Here is a 26,240-nt window from a genome sequence, read left to right as displayed (position 1 = left end):
CTAATAAATTAGCATCTGCAGCCACCATTGCTGCCTATCAAATCTGGGTACAAAATTGAGCTGTTTGATCTCACTGCCACTGAAGTGTGTCTGCATGATCGTGGAAGATGCATATTATCCCATCTGTTTTTCACAGACACTCCATCAGGCTGTATGCTTCAAGGTAACATCAGACACAAAATGAATTCCACTGCAGACGACTGCCTCAGAGGCATCCTGCTTTGTCACAGCATATAGACATTTGACATAAAAGTCATTTTATTCCTTCACAGCAGGTCATGTAAGCCCTGTCCACACTAGGGAAATTGCTACCTTTGGCTCAGCTCCTTCAGTGATAATGGCTGCCCCAGTGTGGACATGTGGCTGTCTCCATTTCATTCCGTGTCGTCACTTCTCTCCAAGAAGGCCTTACAAGACAGACACTGGTTCAGTCAAGAGCAGCTGCTGGTGGCCAGTTTATTTTTGGCCTGCCACTGCCACTTGTCCAGATGGAGCTGAAATAGTGCCAGCCACGGTGAAACTTCTGGGGAGAATGCCAGAGGTGGGAGGTGGTGCAATGTCCCAAGCACTGGCAATTCCAGCAGCTGGGATGCCCAGCCACCCTGGTGGCATGTCTGGAGGTGCCGACTGTCAGACTCGTCAACCAAAGTTTGTATCTGCCACATTTGCACACCAGCTGCTGCTGTAAACCAGCCAGCTATTCTTGTAGGACAATCTTTTGCTGGACTTGCCACATGCATTTTCCTCAGAAATACACGTTTTCATCTAATTGCCTAGGAAGAGAAAAAATGAGACAACAGCAAGTTTGATTTTGAGTGTAATAAAACTAGTTTATTTACACAGTAACATGAATGCCACAGAGTACACAGCAAAGTACCACAGCAAACCAGAGTGTAACTGCCCCTGATCACAAAGGAAGGCTTGAATTTTATATACTTATTTATATAAAAACGTGTAAATATCAATATGAAGCACCAGATAAAGCAATGCAACCAGGAATTCCAAATACAAATTACCCACAAGAATGGAGTTGAAAAAAAAAAAATCCCTTATTCAAGGGATTTAAAGAAATTCTGTTATAAAAGTCCATTGATTTTGGAATCCCTAATTGAAAAATAAATTTCCCCCTTTTATTAAAAACAAGAACATATTCTTAAATGCTCAGCATAATTAAGTTTTAAAAGAAAAAAACCCAAGGATTTCAACTGCAAAACCTTCTAATACCACCAAGCCAAAGGACAAAGAAACAGTAGTTTCAAGTCGGTTTTGAAGAGGTGTTATTTATGAAATGACTATATTCAAATTTACACACTCTTAAATATATATTATATATACAATATATAATATATATATTTTCAAGCAAAAAGGGGCAAAGAATGCTTCTGGGATACAAAAATTTATATACATACATATATATATTAAAACATGCCCACACACACATATATATATATATGTATGTATATATATATATGAACAAATATTTCCTCCATATAAAAAAATTCCAAACTCTTCTAAATCCCTGAAATCTTCCCCTTGGATTTATGAAAAAAAAAAAAAAAAGTCTAAAGTACAAACCAAATGCTCAAATTCTGTAGAGTGGAAAAATGCTTATGTACAGGTAAGTTCAGTATTCCATTTCTCACTGGCAACTCTGATCTGAAAGCATTCTGTGGTTTCCAACTAAATGCTGAGTGGAGTACCAATGCAAGGAGACTTACAGGAAATTATTTAAATTACACTCTACACCTATTCAAAGTTACCATCCTTCTAATACTGCATCCAGGTGAATAATAAAATCCAAACAAACATCTACTAGAAATTCTCTGCAACATCGCAGTGGGAAAGACTTGCTCCTCCTTTTGGAGTTGAGGGTGCCCTAAAGAAATTTCTCCCCAGTATTTCTTTTTAAAAGTATTTTTTGTGAATTCATCCCTTGAAGTGTTTGGAATCCAGGTGGTTGTTTACAGAATATTTCCACAGGTGTATTTTTACAGAGGTATTTAAAATTCGATTCTGCACTTCTCTGATGTTATCTTACTGCATAACTAAATCACCATCACATCTCTCTCTCAGTGGGCTGAAGGGCTCAGACTGTGCTCTAGGTTTTACAGGAGTCTGAGCAGAACCAACACTACCTCTGCAAAATCAGAGTGAAATAGATGACCTAGTCATGCAGGGAATAATGGTCATGTACTGTTTCTGCAGAGAAACAGCTGAATTCCTATTTGGGGAGAGGAGGAAAGGAAAGTGCATTAAAAGGTCTGATTCAGTTTCCATTGTATCCCTCAGAAAAGTTACATTTAATTTAAATAAAACCAAGACTACTTAATTTATATTTACATATGAATTTAATTGCTATTACAAACAAAAAAAAATTAGGTGGGGCATCTCAGCACAAGAACTGAGAAACAGATACATTTCATTTCAGCAGCAAATACTATTTTTACATGCTAAAGTTAAGGACCTATAGTGTGAAGCTGCTGAATAGATTCTCCAAGTAGCTGAACCCTAACACACATGTGATTTATTTAAATAATGTATTTTTCTTTCGAATATGTGGGAATTCCCCTGTGTTAAAATGTCAAGATGATCCATTCACACCCTGGGGGTGCTGCCTGGATGTGTGGAGCATAACAGATTTAAGGTGGAACTTTTCAGTAAATGCTACATGCATTCTTGTCTGTGGGCCAGCAACATGATATCCTAGCTTGAGTTATTGATTTCAGCATGTCTGAAATACTGAAGTGAGACCAGGCTTCTCTATTTGGACATTTCAGAGGCTCCAGAATAAAATTCTGGATTCCTTAATTTCTGAAAATTTGTAGGCAAGTTTTCACTAGTAGGCTCTTTTTATATTCACCTGGTTATGCGTATTGACTGGATCAGATCTGAGGTTTGAAAGATAATTAGTGAATAAGTAATTCCCATTTAAGAAATAGAAAACAAAACCATTTTTCCTAATATCTCGGGAGTAGCATGGTGTGCAGCACATCCACTACCTATAGCAGGAGCAGCACATCTTACCTTCACCGCTTCTTCCAGACGAATCAGATTCCTCATGTCCTAGAAGCTGAGTGTCTGCAGTAGATTGTCAAAGCAATAGGCTTCTTTTGATCCTGTGGTCAGTCTAGACCAATTGACTTGTTATCCACTATTACTCTCCCTGTGCAGATCCCAATTTGAAAGCCCACAATTTTGTTACTGCATGTTTATGCTGTACCACAAGCAACTTAAAGGAACTTGTTCATATAAACTCTAAAACCAAATCTCATTGAAGAGATCAACTCAGTATCATAGGAAGTAGAGCATTTAGTTTTGTAAAGTTGTTTGCATTCTAATGTGGGCAGTATTATTTTTAGGGCTATTATAAAAAGAGTAAGATTTCCATCAACTGACCAGCTACATTTTAGGTTTTTGACAAGGCACTAAACATTGTGAATCCAATCACTGTGCTCTCTCTGTAATGTTAGAGAGGTTTTAAATGGCTCTAATAGGATCAGAAACCACTCATCATAATTCTTCAAACAAGCGTTTGATTTTTCCAGAAATTAGTTTCCAGTGGAAAAATCTTTAGAGTTCATGTTAAAAATATTTGAATGACAGCTTTTATTCATAGAAAAATATATATTTACAGGCAATACTGTTATCTTAGATTTGCAGCTCTTCCTATTTCTTGAGCTCAACTGAAAGTGCGACATTGCTAAAAGAAAATTCAAGATCTGTGCACGTATTCAAGTAAGTTATTACATGCACAGCCAGGGGTTTTGTTCCTGTCATACACAGGATCCCAGTTACAAACAGAGCGGGTTTTTTTCCTTTCGCTTAGCAATTATGCTGTAGCATTCTTAGGATTTGTTTACAATCAGTTTAATGCATACATTCTCATATATTTATGTGGCACAATCTGTTCCCAGTATGGAGAACTACCACAAACACAGTTACAATCATCGGCTATGGGCGTATCTGCAAAGTCAGCCTCAAGCTCTCCAAGGATTAGCTCAGGCCGGATTGTGTTTGACTACTTTGACCATTCTTTCTTTTTTAAAGAAAAAAAAAAACAACACACAACATCACAAATTGCTAAAGTTTACCCAGTGCTGCACAAGAAGGAGATTGGTAGTGAACATCTATCCATGCTTGATTATACTGCAGAGCTAAAATGAGTATTGGTTCATCACAAAAGGTACAAACTGAAATTAGATAGCTAGAGATACAAAGGCTTCGGACCAGCTGCATTAAATACGTATGGCTGTAAAACATTCAAAATTCAACTTTGCATGTGCGTGTTGACATGAAAGTGACACTGAGAACATGTGTCCTTATACACGGAACCACCTACCAGCTTCAAGGAACGAGCCCACTGCAATGGCAAGTGGTCCAAGAGTTGCTTGTACGGCCTATGTGAGTTGGGTGAGAAGTTATGTGTGCACATGCGCTACAAAACAAACACAAAACCAGACCACAGAGAACAAGAAGCCCTACTTGTAGCTCAACACACTGTGACTAATAGCTAGTAGATAGTAAGCGAGTGTCTTGTCATGCTCGGTGTTATTTAAGCTATGAGAGCATTGCCCTCCTGTGTCCAGATAAAGCAGGGCTGCATTGAACGTGTGTGTGATACTTTGTAAAGGTTCTTCTACAAGCTGCTCAGCAGTAGTGTAGAAACTTTCTTTCCTGATGTAGTGGAAGTACCTCAACTACATACATTGCACTTGGGCTTTTAATGCACTGTCCTCTTTTTCTGCATCAATGCTGCCATCCTAACCTTTTTGCCAAAAAGAGAAAGAAAAAAAAATCACATTAAAATATATGATCCTTATCCTTGCCTGATCCTTCACTGATACAGGTGAATCAAACAAAAGAACAATAATCAGAAGTTTCAAAAAAATCTTTAGAAAGGTCACAAAGACAGTCTATACTACAGCACAATCGATGTAGGCTTCCACACACTATTCAGCTTAGCTCTGATAGATGCCAGAGAAGAACAATAGAGACATTTCAACCCCTCCAAATGTACGGTGTGGATCCAGAGCTAGTTTTGCTGACTTTAAGCCTGCAGGACTGTTTGTTCAGTTTCCATGCATCTGGTCCAAGCATGCATATGCTGTATAAAGTGGCTATTTGTTTCAAGGCTGAAGTGAATTGATTCCTCACAGTTTTAACAATTAAAATGAAACATCAATCCATAAAAAGAACACACGGATATCTGTGCATTTATGTGCCAGGAAAGTAATAAAGGAAGGGGCTGCAGATCTAGCATCAGGTAAAGGCTGGTTTGTAAAGTGAACACTGTAACATACAGCTTTAAAAAATACATACAAGAATTGCACATAGATCCATAGGAGAGAAGCACAGGCTCATAACTAGGGCTGTCTGCTTTCCATCACCCGGGTCAGAATATTCGGTATCATTTTTTCCCCTGCGTCCAGATCAATTCTTCAGAGCAATTCAGGAAACAATTCAGAGCCTAGCAATACTGAGCAAAGATACCGTTGGGTACAACTGCAGAGGTTCCATAGGAAACGGCCATTAAGTCAGGGAAGAAAGTCAGCAGCGGCCTCTAAAAGTGAAAAGCTCCTTCAGGTTGAGGTTTTAAAAATTCCATCTCTTTAATCCTCACTAATTCCTGTTCTAGTCCAAAATTCTGTCTGCAATGCTCAGAGCTATTCTGACAACATTCCATTTTTAGGGTGTTGTCTATAGCAACATTAGAAAATACCAGTTACAACAGACGAAATACGCAGCCAAACACCGCTGTGGGGAAAATGGATCATGATACTGTTAGTTGTGGCTGCCAAACTTAACAGCTTCCTCAATAATTAAACAACAGTGTTTTTGCCCCCTTGTTTTCACCCTTCAGAGAACTGTGTCTGCAGTAAAAGTGTCTCCATGTGGCCTGTTAGCTACACACAGACAAGCTCTAAACATTTCTATCTCCTGCCAACACACCAGCAGAGCCAATTTCTGTCCCACTTTGCAATATGGCACAAGTGACAAGAGCAGACCAAAATAAAACAGAAGAGGTGGCTGTTATTTTCATCCCTGATTCATAGCAGTGATTGTCAGAGAAGGTTACGTACATCCTATCCATTTCAAGTCAGGCTTTAGTGCCTTTGCAATGGAAGGGAAATTTCAATTGCCCACCATGTGTTGTATTGTTCTTGTATAAATGTGATTATAGCTACAGTACATCAACAGTCCAGACTGGTGTATGTCATGTAGGAAATGGGATAGACAAAGCGTGCATATTCTGCTTTTTAATGCAGAGGTCTTAAGCTAAGGGTAATGGTCTGATTAAGGCAGCATTGTTGAAATCAGGGATCTGTGGTTATATGGGTAGGCAGTGAGTCAGAGGCAGAGAAGGAGGAAAGAGGACTGAACACAGATGCTTACTGCCCACTGACACTTGTCGCAGTCAGCAGGATAACCACCTCTGGAGAGGAAAAAGAGAAGGTGTAAAGCATAAGAGAAAGATCAGAATCTGTTTGGTTGAGACCAAAGGAGAAAGGAGTTCAGTCTGCTTGTGGGGGACTAAGCTGAGAGAAAATTTAGTGTGGTATATGGAACGGAAGCAAATGAGCGTTTTGTGGCATGGTGGATCATTCCTCTGACATTTACAACTAATCCATCTCTGCTTATGGTCACTCCTATTCATTAACCAATGCTACATACGGAAATGACAGAAACTACCCAGAAGAGGAGGGCAATTTGTTTACTGCAGTGGTAGAAATAGTGGTATCAAAGTTTGCTCTCCTTTTCAGCCAGATATTAACAAGTTACATACTGTCTCATCCAAATTAAGTCATGTGTATATAATCAATCCCCAACAGGCCTGGCAAAAAAGTAAAGTTTCTGTCATATTTGGTACAGGATTCAATTTCTCCAGTTGGAACCTATTTGCTCAGAGTTGCTGGCTTTGACATCTAGGCTATTTTTTAACACTTATACAAAGTGTGAGCCCTAGGGCAGGCTGGAGTGAGGGCTGGGGTGTAGGTGTGGGGTGCTTCATGAAAAGCAACAGGTTCTACAAACTAGTGCTGCTGCATGATTCTCACAATGCGGTGAAGTGAGTCTATAGTGGCAAAAGCCAGATACTGACAACAAAGCCAGTCTTCCAGAATAACTCCACAGTCCCTGTCCAAGGACTTCTCTGCAAATTTGATCATCAGCAGCGTCCTTTTTATATCCAGCCAGTTCTGAAGTACAGCATCTCTCCGTGAGGGGTTGGAAGATGTACTTAGAGCGTGGAACAAGTCCTCACGTGGACCCCAAAGCAAACACTGAAGGATTCCCTTGGCTTCTGATATCAGGATCCTCTCTGAAGGGTTGGGATTCAGCAGGCAGCTGGCAAGTTGCTGAAGCCCTTGAGAGTAGAGGGAACGGCAAGGAATCTTGGGGAGATCAGCACGGGTATACTCCTTCTCCTTCAGCTCTGGATTCTCATCAAAGGGATTGGGTAAGTGCAGCATTTCGTAGATGAGGATGCCAGTCTGGAACTCATCACACTTTTTGTACTGTGTTGCAGTGATGATTTCTGGAGCCAGGCGGGACTGATCCCGTAGAACCTCAGGATCCACCATATGACTCTTCTGCTTGGCCTGGGAGAAATTGCTCACTATTAGTCTGGCTGGGCAGGCAGTGTTGGGACTGGGTTCCATGGACTCAGAGCTCAGAGGGCTGCTTCCTGGCCTAGAATGAACCAGCAGCAGGTTCTCTAACCGCAGATCACAGTGTGTGATATGATAGGGTTTCAGGTGCTCCAGGCCCAAACACAGCTGTAAAAGCAGTAGACAGACCTGCCTTTCATATAAATCTGGGCTTTTTGCATGGCGGGGCGCAGATTCTCGCACAAAGTCGGCCACTGTTAGGTATGGGACCTCCCGCGTGATGACCACAACACGGCTGCGTGGCTTGCTGATGGTCCCCTGGTTGCTTGAGCTGTCTTTCTGTGAAGTCTCTGTGTTGGAAGGAGCATCTCTGTTCTTTTGCTCAGGCTCCTTCTCCTCTTCTTCCTGCTCTTCTTCTTCCACCTCTGGTGCATTGGCATCCTCCCATGGAAGGAGACGAACTGGTACTTCAGCAAGGAAATGGCCACAGTCCTGTTGGATGTTAAAGTTGATAGCCAGACTCTGCCGGATAGACAGGCTGTGATAATACTGCTGGGATTCCTTAGCTTTGCTCTTACAAATCTGGGGGAAGAAAATAAATAGAACAGATATAACTTAAATTTCTAAATTGGATATCCTTTTATTTTTTTTAGTTTGTACTTTGTTGATGGGTAGCCACAGTAATCCTAAACACAAGCGCTGCAAAGGTCACTGAACTGACCTTGGCACATGGCACATGAACAGTGAAGGCACATCTTAAGGCACACAAACAGTTTCCATTGGACAGTAAGCAGCTGCAGACCAATATGTGCCAGCAGCTCTCCCCATGCATACATTATTCAATGGAAAATAGAGTTCAGGCAGGTCACGCTTTTGGTCAGAAGAGCAGCTGATATATATGGTAAATGCACAGTGAAGCTTGCTTTATGGTTACTTATTTATTCATATCGTTTTATTTTGTGTTCTCTCAGCTTTGTGTGAAGCTTGAACAAGCTAAAAATAATCAATAGCAGTAGGAAATACAAAGAAACACCCATAGAATATTTGAGGATATGATCAAAGGATTGCACATGACTGCGTTAGCATGGCATAACAAGTTACCACCTGTCAGCTGAGTTAAGTGACTGGATGCATGCTCCTTGCCCACTGTAATTGGAAACTGAAATCTATTAGCTGCAGCTGTGTCAAGCCAACACATCATGTCTGCAGCAAGGGGTGTACCTGTGCATGGCAGGGCTGCTGGCAAGCGAACTTGCTGTGGCTCAGGTGATGAACGGAAAGTCATTAGAACATGGTACCTTAATTGCTTTAAATTATTTGTTAAGATCCTAAGTATATGTTTTTATTTTGCCATGTACAGATGTATTTAATTTCTGTCCAGAAATATCTTGTTGATATACACATTATCACCATAATAACTAGCCTTATTAATTCTTTGCACTGCCATAACAACTGGCAGCTCCAACCTCTTATAACAGCCACTGGACAACCTCTATCAGGGCCTCTGTTCTAAGGCATTCACTGCTTAAAATTACAGCCCTACAAAGACTCTGGTATGTTGACCTTTGCATATTAGCCTTAGTTCTACTGACTTTTGTGAGATTGTTCAAAGTGTGTAAGGTTAAGTGTAAGTTTTAATCTTTAAAAGGTTAGAGCCCAAGTATTCAGTTGGTATAATGCACCAACAGGTCTTAACTGCAAAGCTCAGAGGAAGACAAAATAGGAAGATATCTCTCTTTACATGAAATTACAGCTTCCCTTAGGTCATCTCTGGAAACCAAAGAAACCAGATAAATAAGCTTAGTAAAAGTCAGCACTAGTTCTACAGTTACAACCACCAAGGAGCCCAGATCTCATACTAGCCTTAAATATAAAAGGATAAGGTGACTTTTCTTCCCATTCCTCAGTTTCCCCCTTCTCAGGAACTTATGTAGGGTAAGTTATAAACTTAGCTTTCACTAAAAAAAAAATAAATAAAAAAAAATTTTCAGCTTTTCTGTGCTTATGGGGTTAAGAAACATGTAGTTTAATGGGAGATCTAGTCTTTTATGCTTGTAGATTGGAAAAGTGCATTGTCAGATAATCATATGGAAGCAGACACAAGTAGTAACAGTATTCTGATTGTCTTCCTGTCTTTAATACTGTGCATATTTCCATACTTCACAAGCATTTAAATTCCCCTACATAGTATGTAGACAGCTTAAACTGCCTGTTTATAACTGCCATGCACAAACAAAACAAATTTAAAAAATGCAGTTTCTGGTTAATTGTAAGAGAGAAAAGTCATCATTTTCTGGAAATGTTGGTAGTTATCCTCTTTGTACAGTGGCTCTTGCCAATTTAAATTTTCGACTGTATTTCATGCTGTTAGAGGTGAAGTGAGTTATCAATGGAAAGTTGTCCCCCCCTTCTCTCAAGAGTTACAAAATTTTAAACAAATACAGTAAAAATACAGCATTAACCTTTGAATTATATATGAAAAGAAAATGGGGAGAACAGCTATTAAGGAAATAACATTCTCCAACGCTAGTGGACAAGGGAAGAACAACTGATGTCATCTACCTGGACCTGTGCAAAGCATTTGACACTGTCCCACATTCTTGTCTCTAAATTGGAGAGACATGGATTTGATGGATGGATCACTCAGTGGATAAGGAATTGGCTGGATGGTCTCACTCAAAGAGCTGTGGTCAACAGCTCGATGTCCAAGTGGAGAGCAGTGACGAGTGGTGTCCTCAGGGGTTGGGACTGGCATAGTTTAACATCTTTGCTGGTGACATGGACAGGGGGTCGAGTGCACCCTCAGCAAGTTCAACAACGACACCGAGCTGTGTGGTGGGGTGACACGCTGGAGGGAAGGGATCCATCCAGAGGGACCTGGACAGGCTGGAGAGGTGGGACGTGCAAACCTCATGGAGTTCAGCAAGGCCAAGGGCAAGGTCCTGCCCATGGGTCGGGGCAATCCCAAGCACAATCCAGGCTGGGCCATGAGTGGATTGAGAGCAGCCCCAGGGAGAAGGACTTGCGGGATTAGTGGATGGAAAACTGACTGTGAGCCAGCAATGTGTGCTGGCAGCCCAGAAAGCCAACGGTACCCTGGGCTGCACCCAGAGCAGTGTGGGCAGCAGGTACAGGGAGGGGATTCTCCTCCTCTACTCTGCTCTTGTGAGACCCTCCTGCAGTGCTGGGTCCAGCTCTGGGGGCACCAACATCAGAAGGACACAGACCTGCTCGAGTGGGTCCAGAGGAGGCCACAAAGATGATCAGGGGCTGGAGCACCTCCCTTATGGGGACAGGCTGAGAGAGTTGGGGTGTTCAGTTGAAGAAGAGAAGGCTCCAAGGAGACCTTAGAGCGGCCTTCCAGTACTTAAAGGGGGCTACAGGAAAGGTGGGGAGGGACTTTTTATCCGGAAGTGTAGGGATAAGATGAGGGGTAATGGTTTTAAACTGACAGAGGGGAGGTTTAGATTAGATAGAAGGAAGAAATTTCTCCCTGTGAGCATGTTGAGACACTGCCACTGGCTGCTCAGAGGAGCTGTGGCTGCCCCCTCCCTGGCAGGGTTCAAGGCCAGGTTGGACGGGGCTTTGGGCAACCTGGGCTAGTGAAAGGTGTCCCTGCCCATGGCAGAGGGGTTGGAACTAAATCATCTTTAAGATCCCTTCCAACCCAAACCAGTCTGTGATTCTATGAAAATGAGAATAGTTTTGTATTCTGTGCCTTTCAAGTCTATGGCTTTTTTCTTGTACAGCCAGCCATGGGGATAATCAATTCCAACTGCAAAAAAGGTTTTGTGTGTTGTAATCCAGCCTTCAGTTTTTAAAAACACTTAAGTGACCTAATCTAAAATATAAACTCATTCTGAAAGAGTTTGATTTTAAGGACGAGCTTAGTTGCTGATAAGAAAAGTACAAAAACCCACTTTCCCTTAGCTTCTGTACTATATTTTATGTTACCCACAGAGGCTTTCTAATGCCCCACCAGCTAAAAATAATATTCTGTTAAGAATATATAATCCACAGAGCATTTACACTTAAAACAATTAATACATCTCAATTTGGTGAATACGAGGCCTTTTTTAAAGTTTATGAAAATGATTTCTCCTTGCCTATAAAACAAGGAATTAAGATTTATTCCTAATTTCTAATTTTACTCCTAGGCAGCCTCTTTTTTACTTCAGAAAAGGCCTCTCATTTATTACTGGAATTTAAGCTAAAATAATAGGAGATAGACCTTGCACCTCTCAAAATCAGCCTTGGTTCACTCCTTTTAGAAAATATCGTCAATCCTAGAATTGTGATAGTACAAAAGCACACTTTTGTAGGCTTCCGTGGATGTGGTAATGCTTCCTTCTAATTTAGAAATGACTGGCCATGCACCTCTGCACCAAAAGGCATTCAGCTGTTAGGGCAGAGTACGCTGCCTTTGCACCCATTCCCTTTTCCTCTGATCTAGCAGAATTGGCCTGCAAGGCAAATCTAATCTGTACGTTGCCAGCTGAAAAATTCCTGAGTTGGAAAGAACTGCCTTCCCAACCTACTAAAAACACCCCAAAAGAGACTTGTCCTTCCCTATCTTCTCCTTTCTGTTTCTTCCTGCTATTCAATCCTGTCTATTTTACTTCAAATTAAACCCATAGCCCTTCTTCTAGCTGATATTAAAAAATATTAATTCCCATCCTTTAATATTACACATTTACACTTGGGGAGATGTTTTCTTTTTGAAAATAACTAACCCTCATTCCTTCTATCCTTATTCCTAACCCTCTGACTCTTATTGCTCTTTTCTAGATTCTCTCCATTTATTACATCTTTCTGAAGAGTGGTACCCTATGATGAATACAGTATTCCAAGTTTAAGATCTCTCCAGCATCAAGAAGAACAGAGCTTTATACATAATGATCCTTTTAACACTTCCCAGGGTGAATGTCACATTATGAACTTGATTGTTATGTGGTTCATGAAAACCTGCAGAGCAGTGTCCACTCTAAAGTCTGAATCCACAACAGAGCCAAACTTTCCCCAATGTCGGTTCTTAAATACGAGTTTTTGTTTCAGACTCCTCTCTTTATATTAACAAAAGAGAAATTAAAGACTAAATAATATTATGATTAAAATCAATACTAGGATGACTTCATTAATGAAAACAGCTTTTCCACTCTTTATTCTGCTGTTAAGATAACCAATAAAGAAAAAAAACCCTCTAATCTCACAACTGCCCAATAGTGACGGCTTTTGGACACTTTAACTTCTCTTGTGTAATACAGGGAAGTTATATGGGTACATGAACATACATGCAATATGTACAAAGACAAGAGAGCTGAGATCTGATTAGACATGCATTTTCTGCTTCTCACTTTTTGTTTACAAACAACCTGAAGTGAGAAGTGCAAGAGGCAGCTGGGTTATTTAAGGCTCATTAAATTGCTGACTACACAAACACTAAAATTGGTACACTAGATACTTTGTCATTGACAAGGGTAATGGAAAGCTAGACTGTCTAGAAGCAGCACCTGAAAAGTGGAGTATGAGAACAAATTGGCCACCTGACTAAATTCATTAAAGAGTTTCTAAAAGACAGACCTGCAGTAGTATATATTCCTGTAAGCATCTGGCTACTCTTCAGACTTTCGCTGTGAAATACAGCTCCATGAGTCCAAATAAGTACTGGGGTTTTGGATTGCAGATTCTGATTTACCAGTATCTTACTAGAATGGGGAAGATATACTGTAAACAGTGGAGACAAACTAAGTTTTCTTATTGATCTGTTCAAAGACAGTTCATAGAATGTAAATTTTAATTATGGAAAAACTTACACTATTTTACATTTTCTGAGTTTCAGCTTCTACCCAGAACTCTATTTTATATTACCATTTTGCAGTAGAGTAGTGAACACTAGTGTTTAATACTTTTAATAGGTAATAATGCTCACCCTGGTGTTTTGTATTGGAATAACTCCACTATCACCTAAAACTATCAGCTGAATGACTAATTAAAATTTTCAAAATGTTTGAGTTATAGTAAGTTATGCATCCCAAGTCTATATTTACATTTGAAAAGATTTAGGGAACAAATTATGAAATTGGATGGCCTCATTAGCAGGTGTTTTAGACTGCTTGTGATAAATTGCTAAAGGAGTGGATAAAGAGCTTCTTTTCTGTTTGTGAGAGTTAATGCTATGTCAAAACTGTGAGTAAATACATGGCCCAGTTTTCTCTGCATGATTTTTAAAGCTTTTGTCTGTTCCAGTCATCTGGTCTGAAAAAAAAAAAAAAAGAAATCCTGTTGCTTTCTACATATATAGTAAGTTGAATTCCTATTTTTGGGCACAGGAGAAGGAAAAGGTGAAAATACTTTGACTACAACACCAACAGAAAGTGGGATCAATCAGTCATTTACAAGTTGCTTTAATGAAATACAATCAGCTGAGCTATGAAGATATGGTATGTGATAATAGCTGAAAGAAAGGTGTTGATAAGGGCTTGGCAAGTCTTATTACTAATGCTGATAAAGAGCTGGTTGTTCAAAAGATGAAGCATTGCCGGGAAAAAGCTCTTCCATATGATGCAAGAAAGCAATGAGAAAAAAGAGAGAGATGACTAGGAAGGAATGGAAAGTTTCCATCTTCCTTTTCACTGGAATGCACTGTCATCATGTATTTTTCCTTTAGTGCATCCATATGAACTAGACTTCTACAACGTTTATAGGGACAGGACAGGTTTCTTTATATCTTAGCATTTCAATTTTCTCCCCCTGCCCCCATCCCTAAGAAGCATGATTTTAATGTTTCAGAGGTTCTAAAAACTGTTCAGCATTAGCTCTTATTTTTTCCTTTATGAGTCCAGTAGCCTACTGTGCCATCAGCTGACTTCCACTTTACCAGCAGGGAATCTCATTTCTACTCTGTCCTATGCATTTTACAGGGCGTCAGTGAACTTAAAGTACGATGAATATTGTAGAAAATGAATTTACAAGTGCTGAAAATGAGAAACACAGAAGATCACAAAGACTGCACCATCTGTGCTACTTGGTTGCATTGCGCAGAGGGACAACTGCAAATGAAATTCTGTGTAGAATGAAATCTTGCTAATCCCAAATTGATAGCTTGTTCTTGGCACAACCTCGTTTCCCAAGGAGGCCAGTTTGATCTCTGATTGACCTCATTTTCTTGATCTGGCCTTGGAATAGAGCTTTGACTTTTTAACAATGTGCCAAAATACAGAATTCTATGCTGCTGTGACTGAACTGGGAATGGGCTAAAATTTTAACATATATAGCCTTATTTTGATCTGAAGCATGAAGTTCTGGGATGCCCTTTAATAACACTTCCACCAAGAAGCTCCACTATAGAACAGTTACCAAAAAACTACCTTAGCTCACTGTAACAAACTAAACATAACTAGAAAATAATTGTCAGATGCAACTAGGAAACTTGTCAGCCAAACTCAGCCCAATACTATTTACTTGTGCATTGCTCTATTTTATACTTGAGACAGAAACCTTTGCAGAAAGCCTAAGCTTTTATTGCTAGAAGAAATTCTGCTGCCCTGCAGCAATAAAAGCAATAAATTGTGACTGCTCCTTTTGAGCTGTTTGCACCTTTGCAATTCCTGTTATCCTACCTGAACTGCATTGCACCATGTACCGGTGGCCAGAACACACATGCTGCAGGCCATAACCCTGCTGGGGTTTTATGTCCGCATTGCTCCGTGTGGACTCTGAATCATGATTGCTATGTGTTTATGATATTGTACAGTAATTTCCTTGAGAGTTTAATACTGAAAGTGGAAGTAGTTTATGTCACTGGCACAGTAATTATCTTGTATAATTATTACTCATTCTAAGCAATAATTTTAAATAAAATAATTATTATTCATTCTGAGCAATAATTTAAAATAAAATAAAAAAGATCGCAGTCATATCACAGCCTTATTCAGTCTGTGCAGGGATACTAAGAACTTGTCCAATTCCCTTTGTAAAAAACCCTGGTGCTCTCTGCTGCTTTTACTTTAGTGTAACCTTTCCACTACATATTTGGAATTACTGATAAGGCTGTGGTTTCAGGGGAATGTTTATCCATACTGTCCCAGATATACCAACTACTTAGAAGGTGCTACTGCACTTAGTGAAGGAGAAATACCTCAGGGACTAAAATTTTATGGAAACCTTTCTTGTAAGGGAACTTGTTTCTTCCATTTGGAAAAGTAGTTTTCTGTTCACCACTTATTTACTGTTTTTAGTTATAATGTTTCAATCAAAACAATTTCCACATGGCTTCCTGCAACTTTTTTTTTTTTTTTTTTTTTTTTTTCCACAGGATGTTTATTAGCAGATCAGGTGAGAGTGAAGCAAAAAGCACAATACAACCCTTAGAAAACACACCCCTATAAACAATGTTTCCTCTAATATCCACACTAACAGAACAAGTTGTGCTCATTCCCCACCAAATTTAGCAGAACATCTTTTGCTGGTGATACCACCAGAATGTAAAGGTGCATGAGTACATTCATCTGCACAAAAGATTCATTCTTCTAAATTTAATTCAGCAGTAGTCAAATGGCTAAAACTTAATTTGAAGTTTTGGAATTCCACTTTTGGAGCTATAATATTAAAATGTAAGTTTTGCTTTTGACTTACGCATTAAGACTCAACACCATTTGGGGGTGAATCTCTTGTTTTTTACAAAGAAAATAATAATTAAGAAACCCCATTATCCCATTTTTTTCTCAAATGTAATATTAACATCATAGAACTCATGAAGTGTCTGAATTAAGCCAGTGTTGCTTAGGTAGTTCTACAAAACTCAAAAGAGCTACATAAATTTACACTGTCTGAAGATGTGGCTCCATATACACTTTCAAAGTCTATTTCTAAGACTTGATCAAAAATAACAGGAAGACTATATTTTGGATTCACTAGGCACACCAGTAATTTTAATCTCATAACTTATTGTTGGAGGTAGATGACTCTGTAATTTGGCTCACAGAAAAAATACTAATGATAGTAAACTGATATATTCGTTAAAGCTAAATTCCCCGAATCTCTGCATAATGTAATAGCAATCTGTTGTTAGGAGATTTTCTACAGATCTGATCCTGGACTCATAAGTCAGTTCAACTTGGGGCAAATGTTAAGACAAAGCTAAAATGTACTAGAACTGATTTTAAGGGAAAGAAGTCCAGTAAACACAGTTTAAACAATGCTATATAAATTCAATATATTAGCATAGAGAATGAAGTAATAAAATATACATCAAAGAAACACACAACTAAAGAAACCCCAATTTAGCTGAACACATAATAATTAAGATACGTGAAAGAGAAAACAAAAAGACAGCAGTAGTCCTGTATGCTGGCTCTGCTTAGCTTATAAAGACAGCAGAGAACATTTGTAGTGAGAGTATCTTCCTGTATCACGTTAAGTGCTAGGAAGGGTATTTTCTAGAGTAACTTTTCCTCTCATCCTAACAAAACAACTCATGGTGAACTCCAGCTCAAGGCTATTTTGTGGATACTTCAACTCATTCTCAATACCATCACCTATTACACTGCAATAAATTTTGTTAGTCTGAGAACTATTTTTAGTTCATCACAATTATGAGAGAGAAAAAAAGCGCACATATTTGACTATGCTATGTTGCTGTTCTGTCTTCTCACTGGCCTCCTACAAGAGAAACTTATTTAGGAGGACAGCAGATGAGAAAATAACTACATAAGTCTTGCCTGTCAGGGAGTACTTTAAGGGCACATCTATGCTGTGCAAAGAGCAGTTCCCTTAGTGATAACCCAAACCTGACTATATAGAAAAATACCGCTTTGGGTCCTAGGCGCAACCATTTTAGCATCATTGTATTAAAACCCCCAAAAAGAGTAATGCCAGATTGTTGATTCTGCGACCAGAGTAGATTGCCAGCTATATTCATGGTCTGGTTCTTGGCTGTTTCATACCACTGGATGTGGCATCCACAAGACATCCATATTTCATTTCACATCTTTTCAAAAAGAGGTCCTTGATAACTAAAGAAATATAAATGGCTTTACCCACTGATCTGCCTTAAAAAGATGCCTTTTCAAATTCTAGAAGAACCTATCAGTTGCACCAATCTTTTATTTCCTTATATCTTTCTTGTAAACAATCATGCAGGAATGGTAACAACATTTTGCACCAACCTCCTGAGAATGTCAACATGCTCTATAAGGAATAATCGATTAAGCCTCCCACACCTGTGTTGGGTAATAAATGTTTTATCTCAGTTTCAACAAGGAGTCATCAGAAGTTCAATGATTTGTTCAAGGTCACACAGGAAGCTGGCAGGGCTATGAGTCTCAGCTGTCTCACTATCACCCTACCAGATAAGCATTCAGAACAGTAGAGATACAGCTCTCAGAAAGAATTACCTATACAAAAGTCCATAAAGTAACAACATTTAATGAGATAGCTGCCAACTATTCATTAATACATTAGCAGTAAATCTAGTAAATCTTATTTCTTTTATGTGTCAGCTGGAGAATAAACTAGACACAAATCAATTGTTTGTTTAGTAAAAGGCCACAAAACTAACACTGACAAGTTCCACTTTTTTTTTAGTATGGTCATAAGGCAACGCTGATGGCTAAACAGAGCTTTTGAAAGGCAGTAATGAATGCTGATGAAAAGATAAGACCTTGTATGGGAACATAAAGATATATTAGCCTAGATTTTATATTTAAAATTACATGACTCTGAACATGGAAAACTTTGAAATCTTTCCTAAGGGTGATGATTTAGAATCATCTGCATGCAGATGTACCTAAGGATTTCGTTAATGGAAGTTTCTAAAAAAACACGGGCACAGTTAATATAATACATATTTTCCTTCAATATTTAATTACTAAAAAGTTGTGATGATTTTAATAATTTTGGAGCTGCAATAAAAACAGATGAAACTTAAACAGCAGATACCACTGCCACACATGATAGAAGGAAGAGCCTGTATTTCTGGGCATCTTACTTTTCACACAGTTCTACTGCAAGCAGCACACACTTCTATTTGTAGGACTTATCAGTCCTAGGCATGTGGCAGATTGTGGTTACTGTTGTTATGTTTTGTCACTGATTGTCACGGTTACCGTTTTTCAAGACCCTCTTACCTTGACTGCGTAATTGTTGAGAGGATCTTTTGCGTAAGAAGCCGGGTAGTAAACCGCATCGCCTGCCTCACAGCATGGCTTGTCACTGGTTAGCCTGAAATCTGACCAGCTGTCCACCCCGAATCGCAACTGGTCTTTTTGTCCAGCCATGAACAAGTCTTCACATTTAAGTGCCAGCTTCTTCAGTGAATCAGCATGAAGGCTTCGGATTTTACCTACCACCTCTTCTCGGTTTTCAATTCCTCGATAAAGTGCTTGCCTTTGTGGCTTCTGGACACCTTTGCCCTGCTTAGTCTGCGAGATGCGTCTCCCTGTTAGAGACTCCATGCTATTGGAACACCGCTCCTTAATACTGATAGTGGTTAGGCTGGAAACACTGTTAGTTGCGGAGGTTGTTGCCCTTAGTTTTTCTGTAGGCCTGTCCAAGGAATCTCCTGACTCATTGTCCAGTACTTTGAGCTCCAGGCTGACCGAAGAGCAGGCGCTGCTTGCTTCCCAGTTGGTGTCAATATCGTAGGTAGGATTGGCCACGATGCACAGGTTGTTCTCCAGAGCCTGCTTCTGGAGATCTCTGGGAGTCGGCTCTGTGTTTGCTCTCAAAATGGTTTTCTTTGGCAGTGGAGGTGGTGTTGGCTGTAAGTTGTTTATTGTCTCCTGGTCTACTAGTCCTCCAAAAGCAATGGCATCATCCAAAGCCCCCTTCGGTTGCCTTGGCTGTTTTGGGGGTATCATGGCTGCTCTGGACTGTCCTGCATAATAAAAAGATAATAGAAGATTAAAGTACTTTGCATCTGCTGCTCATACTTGCACTCTGCAAAGAAGTTTAAGGCAAAAAACCTCCCAAATCTGACTAGGACCCCCCCAATATCTGAAGAAAACCTAAATACTTATTTGAAAAGAGCTAATTAGAAAGCAAAATGACCAAATCAGCATCACGTATGTATTGTCAGACACAGCCAGTCTTTAGTTGACCTTGGCCTATATATTAAAATCATTTTCAGTGCTAGCAATGCTGACATCTTACATCACAGGGGATTAATGACAAAAAAGCACAAGCAAAACCCAAACATCAGTTTTGGCACTCCAGCCAAATTCCTGTTTCAGTAATTATGCCCAGTCTCCCATAATTCCTTCTGCAGTCAACTGACTATAATATTACTCCTTACTTCCTATTCAAATGTGCAAAAACTATGGATGTAGGCTGCTAAGTGGCTTTGTATACTATTTCTCTGAGAGGTGTATTTCACTGTCAGTGAGGTGATCTTTTTTTATACATCCTCACAGTAGTCTCTAAAGCACTTAGCATTGCTTGGATTTGAAATGTGCTAAAGAGCCTGAAAGCATTACTTCAGAATGGAAGCCAGAAAACTTCAGACACAAATAATGTAATTTAGGTACTTAGGCGGTCACATCAGAAAGTCAGGACTGCCCTACTAGACTCAGGAGGTGAAATCAAGGAAGTTAAATGTACTTTCGCTCCGGCTGACAAATGTGTTGCCACTGCTTTCGGTGAGAGTATGATCATATTTTGAGATGACAAAAACAGAAATATTTTTTAAGCTGCAATGTAAAACTCTGCCCCTGCCCCTTTCTCTAGTGCATTTCCCTTACTCACCTGCCATAGGTAACTTTGTTGGCAATATTATGTTCATAGAAAATCTGACCTAGACTCAGTCAAGAGATTCCAAACAGCAGGTTACATATATGAAAGCATGGGATTTCCACTGACTGACTGGTTTCAAACATTTGTGTGCTTCTAGGGTGATAAACTTCCTATCATGTGTTTTGGATGGCTTTCAGAGAGGACAATTATGTTTTATAACTGCCAGAGTCCTTGGAATTGAAGAATAAATAAATGACAATAATATAAGAGAGAATAAAAACCAATAAACAGACAATACAAATGACCAACTTGCTGCTCTGGGACAATTAAACAGTTGTTTCTCATATCAAAATGAGATTTTTCCACTCTTAATAATCAACTGCTATTTTCAGAGAAATTATTTTGTAAGTTTTCTACTACTCCTGTGAGGTTCATTGACCAGCATGGTAAGGTAGGAAGCCAATTTTTATAGTTGCAACACAGCCGACATGAACTGGATGCTCTGTATAATTGCAGCTGATCACCTTTTCTAGTAAGGGAACAGCAAGTAGAAAGACACTACGACTATTTGAATATTTATAGTAAGTGCTGAATCCTTGTAAAGAGAGGACTGAACAGGAACATTGAACCAAACTGGGGGATCTCAGATTCAGATTGAAATTATGTAACTTTGGTCCATAATTAATAATAAATGACTTTGCATCTATGAAAAGAAAAAGGATAGCTTCCTTTACACTTCAAGATACGTTGTTACAACTTTCATGAATACTACAGAATCTAAGATCCTCTTGGCCTGGATGCACAAAAACCTGGAATGCTGGGTTAGAATGCTGAAAAGGACTTCCTAATTTCAGAAGATGAGAGGACTGTAGTTTTAGATGTATCTACAAACAGAATACCCTGGGCTGTTCTTAACAGTCATTCTCTTTTCAGTCATTCCAAGGAGACGACATCACAAATGGAATTTATATCTCTGTCTTTTGTTTAAGCTCAAGAAACCCTCAGAAGAGCCTTATGGATTTTGTGGTAAGCCTGGATATTCCAGTGTTTAAAAACTTGAATTTCGAGCAGGAAATTCTCTTAGCAATGTACACACCTGGTTGTTAGGGAAGATTGTATGGACTAACTCCTCTGGGTCATCGCTTTTTAGTTACCACAAAATAAAAATGCTGAAAGGCTAGAAATATTGGAGAATCCCTGCGTATCTCTCTCAAATCGACAACAAGGTTGCCTGAAACAATTTAACACTCAGGGGACCCTCTACTGCTCCTTTCTGATCTTGGCATTGCAGCGAGTGTGCTCTACAGTAGCAGCTCTTCCTCTCACCATTTGATATGCTGCAGCATGTAACACTGGTGCCAGTTGAGCAGTAGAGGAACTCTATCAGGTACCTTTTGCAGAGACCAAGAGTAGCGTGATTTAGAGTGAAAAGCAGAACTGATATCTGCATGCCAGGCACACACATCCAGATGCCACAGCTGTTTGCATAATCCTGAGACAAGTTAATTTCTACTTTGTATCCAATTTTCTTACTCATCCAAACGTGTCGTCTTCCACAATCGCTTACTCTTACAAAATCTGTGACCTATGTACTTTTTCCCCAGCAACACTGTGTGTTAAAGATCACTTGCCTATTTTCTCATTCTTACCCTCTTCCCCACTTGAGAAAGGCTACTACTATTCGAGGAGGCAGTTTTCTAACATGCATTGCTTGGGTGACTTGCTAATCCAAGGACTGCACAGATGTTGGAGGGAAACAGCAAGAAAACAAATTAGCACAAGATGCGTATCTCAAGCAGTAGCAGCAGAAGCACTGTCCAAGAAAGGTGAGATTTATAACAGCATTTCTTCTTGATTCTTCTATTTTCTGTCTGCTTTAATGGCCCAGCCCTATAAAAGCCATTCATACAGAAGAGTGTTGTGACTGCAACCAGTGACTTTCACTGCTTTTTCATAGCTATTGAAAGTGTGACATCAAAACATAATTGAAGAAGGTTTTCATAACCAGAAGTTGTCTTTGCAGATGTCTGGTGGGGGTGGCAGGATCCGGAGAACTGCATGTACAAGTCATTATATGTAGTTACTTTTTCAAGTATTCTCAGCTGAGGAAAAGGAGTTTGTAAAACATGTCATGTCACAGTATAGTTTCTCCTCACAAGAACAAATTTTCCATACTGAAATCTATCTATCTGTATTGTGTTTGAAAAGCTTCATATCTGGACTGTTTTTATGTCAAGTTCTTAATGCTGTACATGTATTTCATGGCCACTGGGCCAGTCTTTCCAGCTCAGCTGTCCCCAAGCATGTCATAATACTGCATGTCCCACATGTTTTTAAATTGTCTATCAAGAAAAAGGTTGTCTTAAATTTTGTCCCTGTCAAAGGCAAAAAAATGTGCTTTTGAATTTGCTTCTTTTTCTAGCTTATCATTTCCTTCTCCCCTTGCCTGCTTAAAACCCACCATTTTCTTACCTACTGCATAGACTCCAACATTAAAAGGTTCAGCCTGAGCTACACTCTTGGGAAGCAGATGTAAAGGAGGAACAGGCACAATACTAGGCTACCACTTAGAGATCTTTGAAGTGGCTTCCAGACTGTTCAAAGACAGAAAAAATTTAACTCTTTATAGACAGCAGCTTTCCAGAGAGCTTTAAGGAATTCTGCAGTTCAATACAGCTCCATTATAGAATCTCAGTACACTACTTAATTATTAATACTTAAGTCTCCAGACACCATGCAGAGGTCTGAAACTCTAAATCAGCCCTAAAAAAAGCATTTAAATTTTACTTTTCCACGTAACTGATTTATCATCACACTTTGCACTGCAACCTGTTTATGTTAGCTCATGAAGCTATCAAATGTGACACACTGAGCTCAGATTTAAGTCAAATTTATATTCCATAAGCATGTTTTTTGTAATGACATGCATAATTATTGCTTATATTTCTTGATAATCCACACATCTTTCTTTTTTGCTTAGACCAGCAGATCAGCAGTATATCAGAACTGTGAAGGAAAACACTTCTTTAATTGTCAAAGCAACTAATTGTGAATTAGGCAAGTCAAGTGGGTGACACACTGCATGCTTCCATCCTTCCTTGAATAGAACTATTCCTGAGACATATATTGCTCCAATACCCCAGTGAGAGCAGGCTGCTTCTGTACTTTCTCCAACCTCATTTTACTCTTGACATGGTAATCTATCCTACATTCTCCTTTATTCTTGAAAGTGTTTTTCTGATTATATGCCATTACCATCTCTTATCCAAAGATAACGTCCCTTGTGGGAAGATGTGAATTTGAAAACAGAGCTGAAAACAGCAGTAGCTAGGCTTTGGTTATGATCATTAACTCTGTTCTCAATTTTAGTGACCGTTATAGTACTCCTTAATCCCTAATCCCCTAGTGCAGGGATTTAGATGAATGAACAGGACCCAGAGGGCAACAATGGGCAAAATGACTCTCACCTCTGCCATTCTCCAATTTATCACATCAGTTTGACAAGAATTCCACCTTTTGCATTGCCAAGAACAGCGAAAATTAATAATAATGCATGTACAGCATGGGTAACCAATCTTCCAAGACCACATCTATCAAAACCCCAACAGAACTAAAATCAAAACTGTGGACTCTCTATAGTGGAGATGAGTGAGGAAGAGGAATTTTGAGTGGTTCTTACATGTCTGCAGAAAACCTGCTGTAAGAGAGGGCTGGGCTGATCACCTAGCTGGATCTTGGAGCAGTCCAGCTTCTGCTGACTTGTTTCTCTCCACAGCCAGGAATGGAGTCAGATGTCCCAGTAATTCTCATGTCAGTACATCTCTATTTCACATTCCAAAGTTATAAAGGCTGATTAAAGTATTCACTAAATCCATAGGTTGGCCACCTCCACTATACAAATTCCCTTTCTTTATCCTTGTACTAGTACTTTCCCCCCCCCTTGTACTTGGATATTGATCATCCTTTGCAATCTGCATTTTTATTATAATACAGAGCCTGGAAAAGATTTCTCTGTTTAAGTAGCAGATCAATTATACTGAGCTTTAATACCAGTACAAAATACATGACTCCTTAATAAAACCCTTACCCTGACTGATAAAAATAACCAAACCATGAAAAAAACCACAAATGCATAAACATATCTTGCAGTCACTGCAAAAGCAACCAGCATGCTTCACAGCCCCAATTCCAACAAACACAGTACAACACTATTGTATAATATTAGTCAGTACAGGTTTACATGAACACGAATTAGTCCTGTATTATACTCAGCTGTTTACACATTTACTGTTAGTTTAATAGATAAAAAGCTTACCGGAATGATCATACATATAACAGAGGAAAGCTAACATTTGTTAAGTAACACTCATGATGCACCTCCAGTTTCTCACCAGTAGTTTTGAGACTGTGCACAGAAATATAGTAAGATGGGCTGCAGGTGCTAAATAAATAAAAACTTGAGATCCAGCAGGTTGTCTGCCTTGGTGACTTGTCAGGTCTTGCTACCCATCCTCCATTACACCATGTTAAAGATATTACCTGTACTTATTATATAAGATACAAAAATGTATCAGACTGATACTATAATCACTGTTTGTCACTGAACTGTCAGTTCTAGTCAGTAACGATATCATTACCTTATTTATAGCCTGGCTTAAGCACACTGCCCTGATCTAACTTACTGAGGCAATACTCCATGGCAGATGCTGTGATCTGGGATTTATTCCAGTGTCAGCAATCATAAAACCTAGAAACTTACCCTCCTTTTTTCACATTTTCTTTGGGTGTAAGGAGAAAATAGCTCATAATAAAATAACCAATTCTTTTTTAAATGATAGAAATACAATCCTGAATATATTAAGACTATCTTAATTTACTTAAAGCAATACAAATCCCATCAAGTCAATTTTTCCCAACAAATTCAGACAAAAATAGAAAAATTTAAAGATTTGTAAAGGAAAGGATTTTAATAATCTACTCTATTGTCTTCCCTATCATAAACTACAGGGCTTACCTGAAATAAATTCTCTTAGAATAAGGTCACACCTTAAAAAAGAAACATCCAGGCCATACCTTACACATCTGAACATTTGTTTCTGCATGTAGATTCAACTGGCAGCCACTGAATTTTGTTAAATCTTTTGATAGTTGATACCAAAGGTATCCCTCGTTACAGTTCTGCATGAGCAACATATGAGCATCCACACCCTGATCAAGTCAGACTCTGCTTCTTTGATAAACTAAACAGATTCAGCTTCTTGAATTAGTCACTATAGTGCCTGTCAAAATAGGCATTTTCAAAGCCCTTCTTTAGAGCCTGTACGATTTTTTTAAAATGTTCTTTTTAATCTGTGGTCATCAGGGCTTGACTGTGGCCATGGTAGTTGCAGGGTGAAAATGAGATACACATAACCTCTCAACTCCTGCTGAAGTTTCCTGCTGTAGTTTCCTGCTGTTCATACACACAGGAACATACTGTGCTCTTTTAGCCTATCGTCATGGTGGGACCTCAGGATTCCTGAAAACCTCAAGTCTTTTATGTTGTATCTGATTTCCAGAGGGGAATCCTCCATCTTGTTTGCCTGCATTTTTTGTTTTTAAATTCCTAGATGTGTGATTTCACATGTTAGATGAACTAACAGATACAGCCCGTATGTTATAGATGAGCTATTCTCAAATGTTGCACGTACAATTTAGACCTTGACAAATACTGGCACACCTGCAATTTTTGTGGGCAGAACTGTAAACTGATGCTGGGACAACTCCTGTGGGAGCAGAAGGCCAGAACCAAATATATTTGAGAACAGTACCTGATTATAAACTATTGCTGACAACAGATGAAAATTTACCAAAGCTTGCTATTATTTCTCTTTATAAAATTTCATGTGACATGTCACAACTGGA

At 39.2% G+C, this 26,240-nt stretch overlaps 1 protein-coding gene across 2 annotated transcripts in view; it reads right to left on the bottom strand.

Annotated features, from left to right (window-relative positions):
• Window positions 1–809: 809 nt before the first annotated feature.
• PEAK1 (pseudopodium enriched atypical kinase 1) overlaps window positions 810–26,240 on the bottom strand; it is a 71,746-nt gene continuing 46,315 nt past the window's right edge. For both annotated transcript variants that reach the window (XM_026856421.1, XM_026856422.1), the window contains 2 exons: window positions 18,734–19,482; window positions 810–8,189 (listed from right to left, as the gene is read on the bottom strand). In XM_026856421.1, coding sequence (XP_026712222.1) covers window positions 7,032–8,189; window positions 18,734–19,482 — 1,907 coding nt within the window. In that variant the 3' untranslated portion in view covers window positions 810–7,031. The remainder of the gene's footprint in view (window positions 8,190–18,733; window positions 19,483–26,240) is intronic.

The sequence above is a fragment of the Athene cunicularia genome (genome assembly GCF_003259725.1).
Source record: "Athene cunicularia isolate RWA chromosome 10 unlocalized genomic scaffold, athCun1 chr10_part1, whole genome shotgun sequence".
Classification (NCBI taxonomy): Eukaryota; Metazoa; Chordata; class Aves; order Strigiformes; family Strigidae; genus Athene; species Athene cunicularia.
Note: the sequence above shows the minus strand (reverse complement) of the source record. Positions and strands in the feature narration are given on the sequence as shown.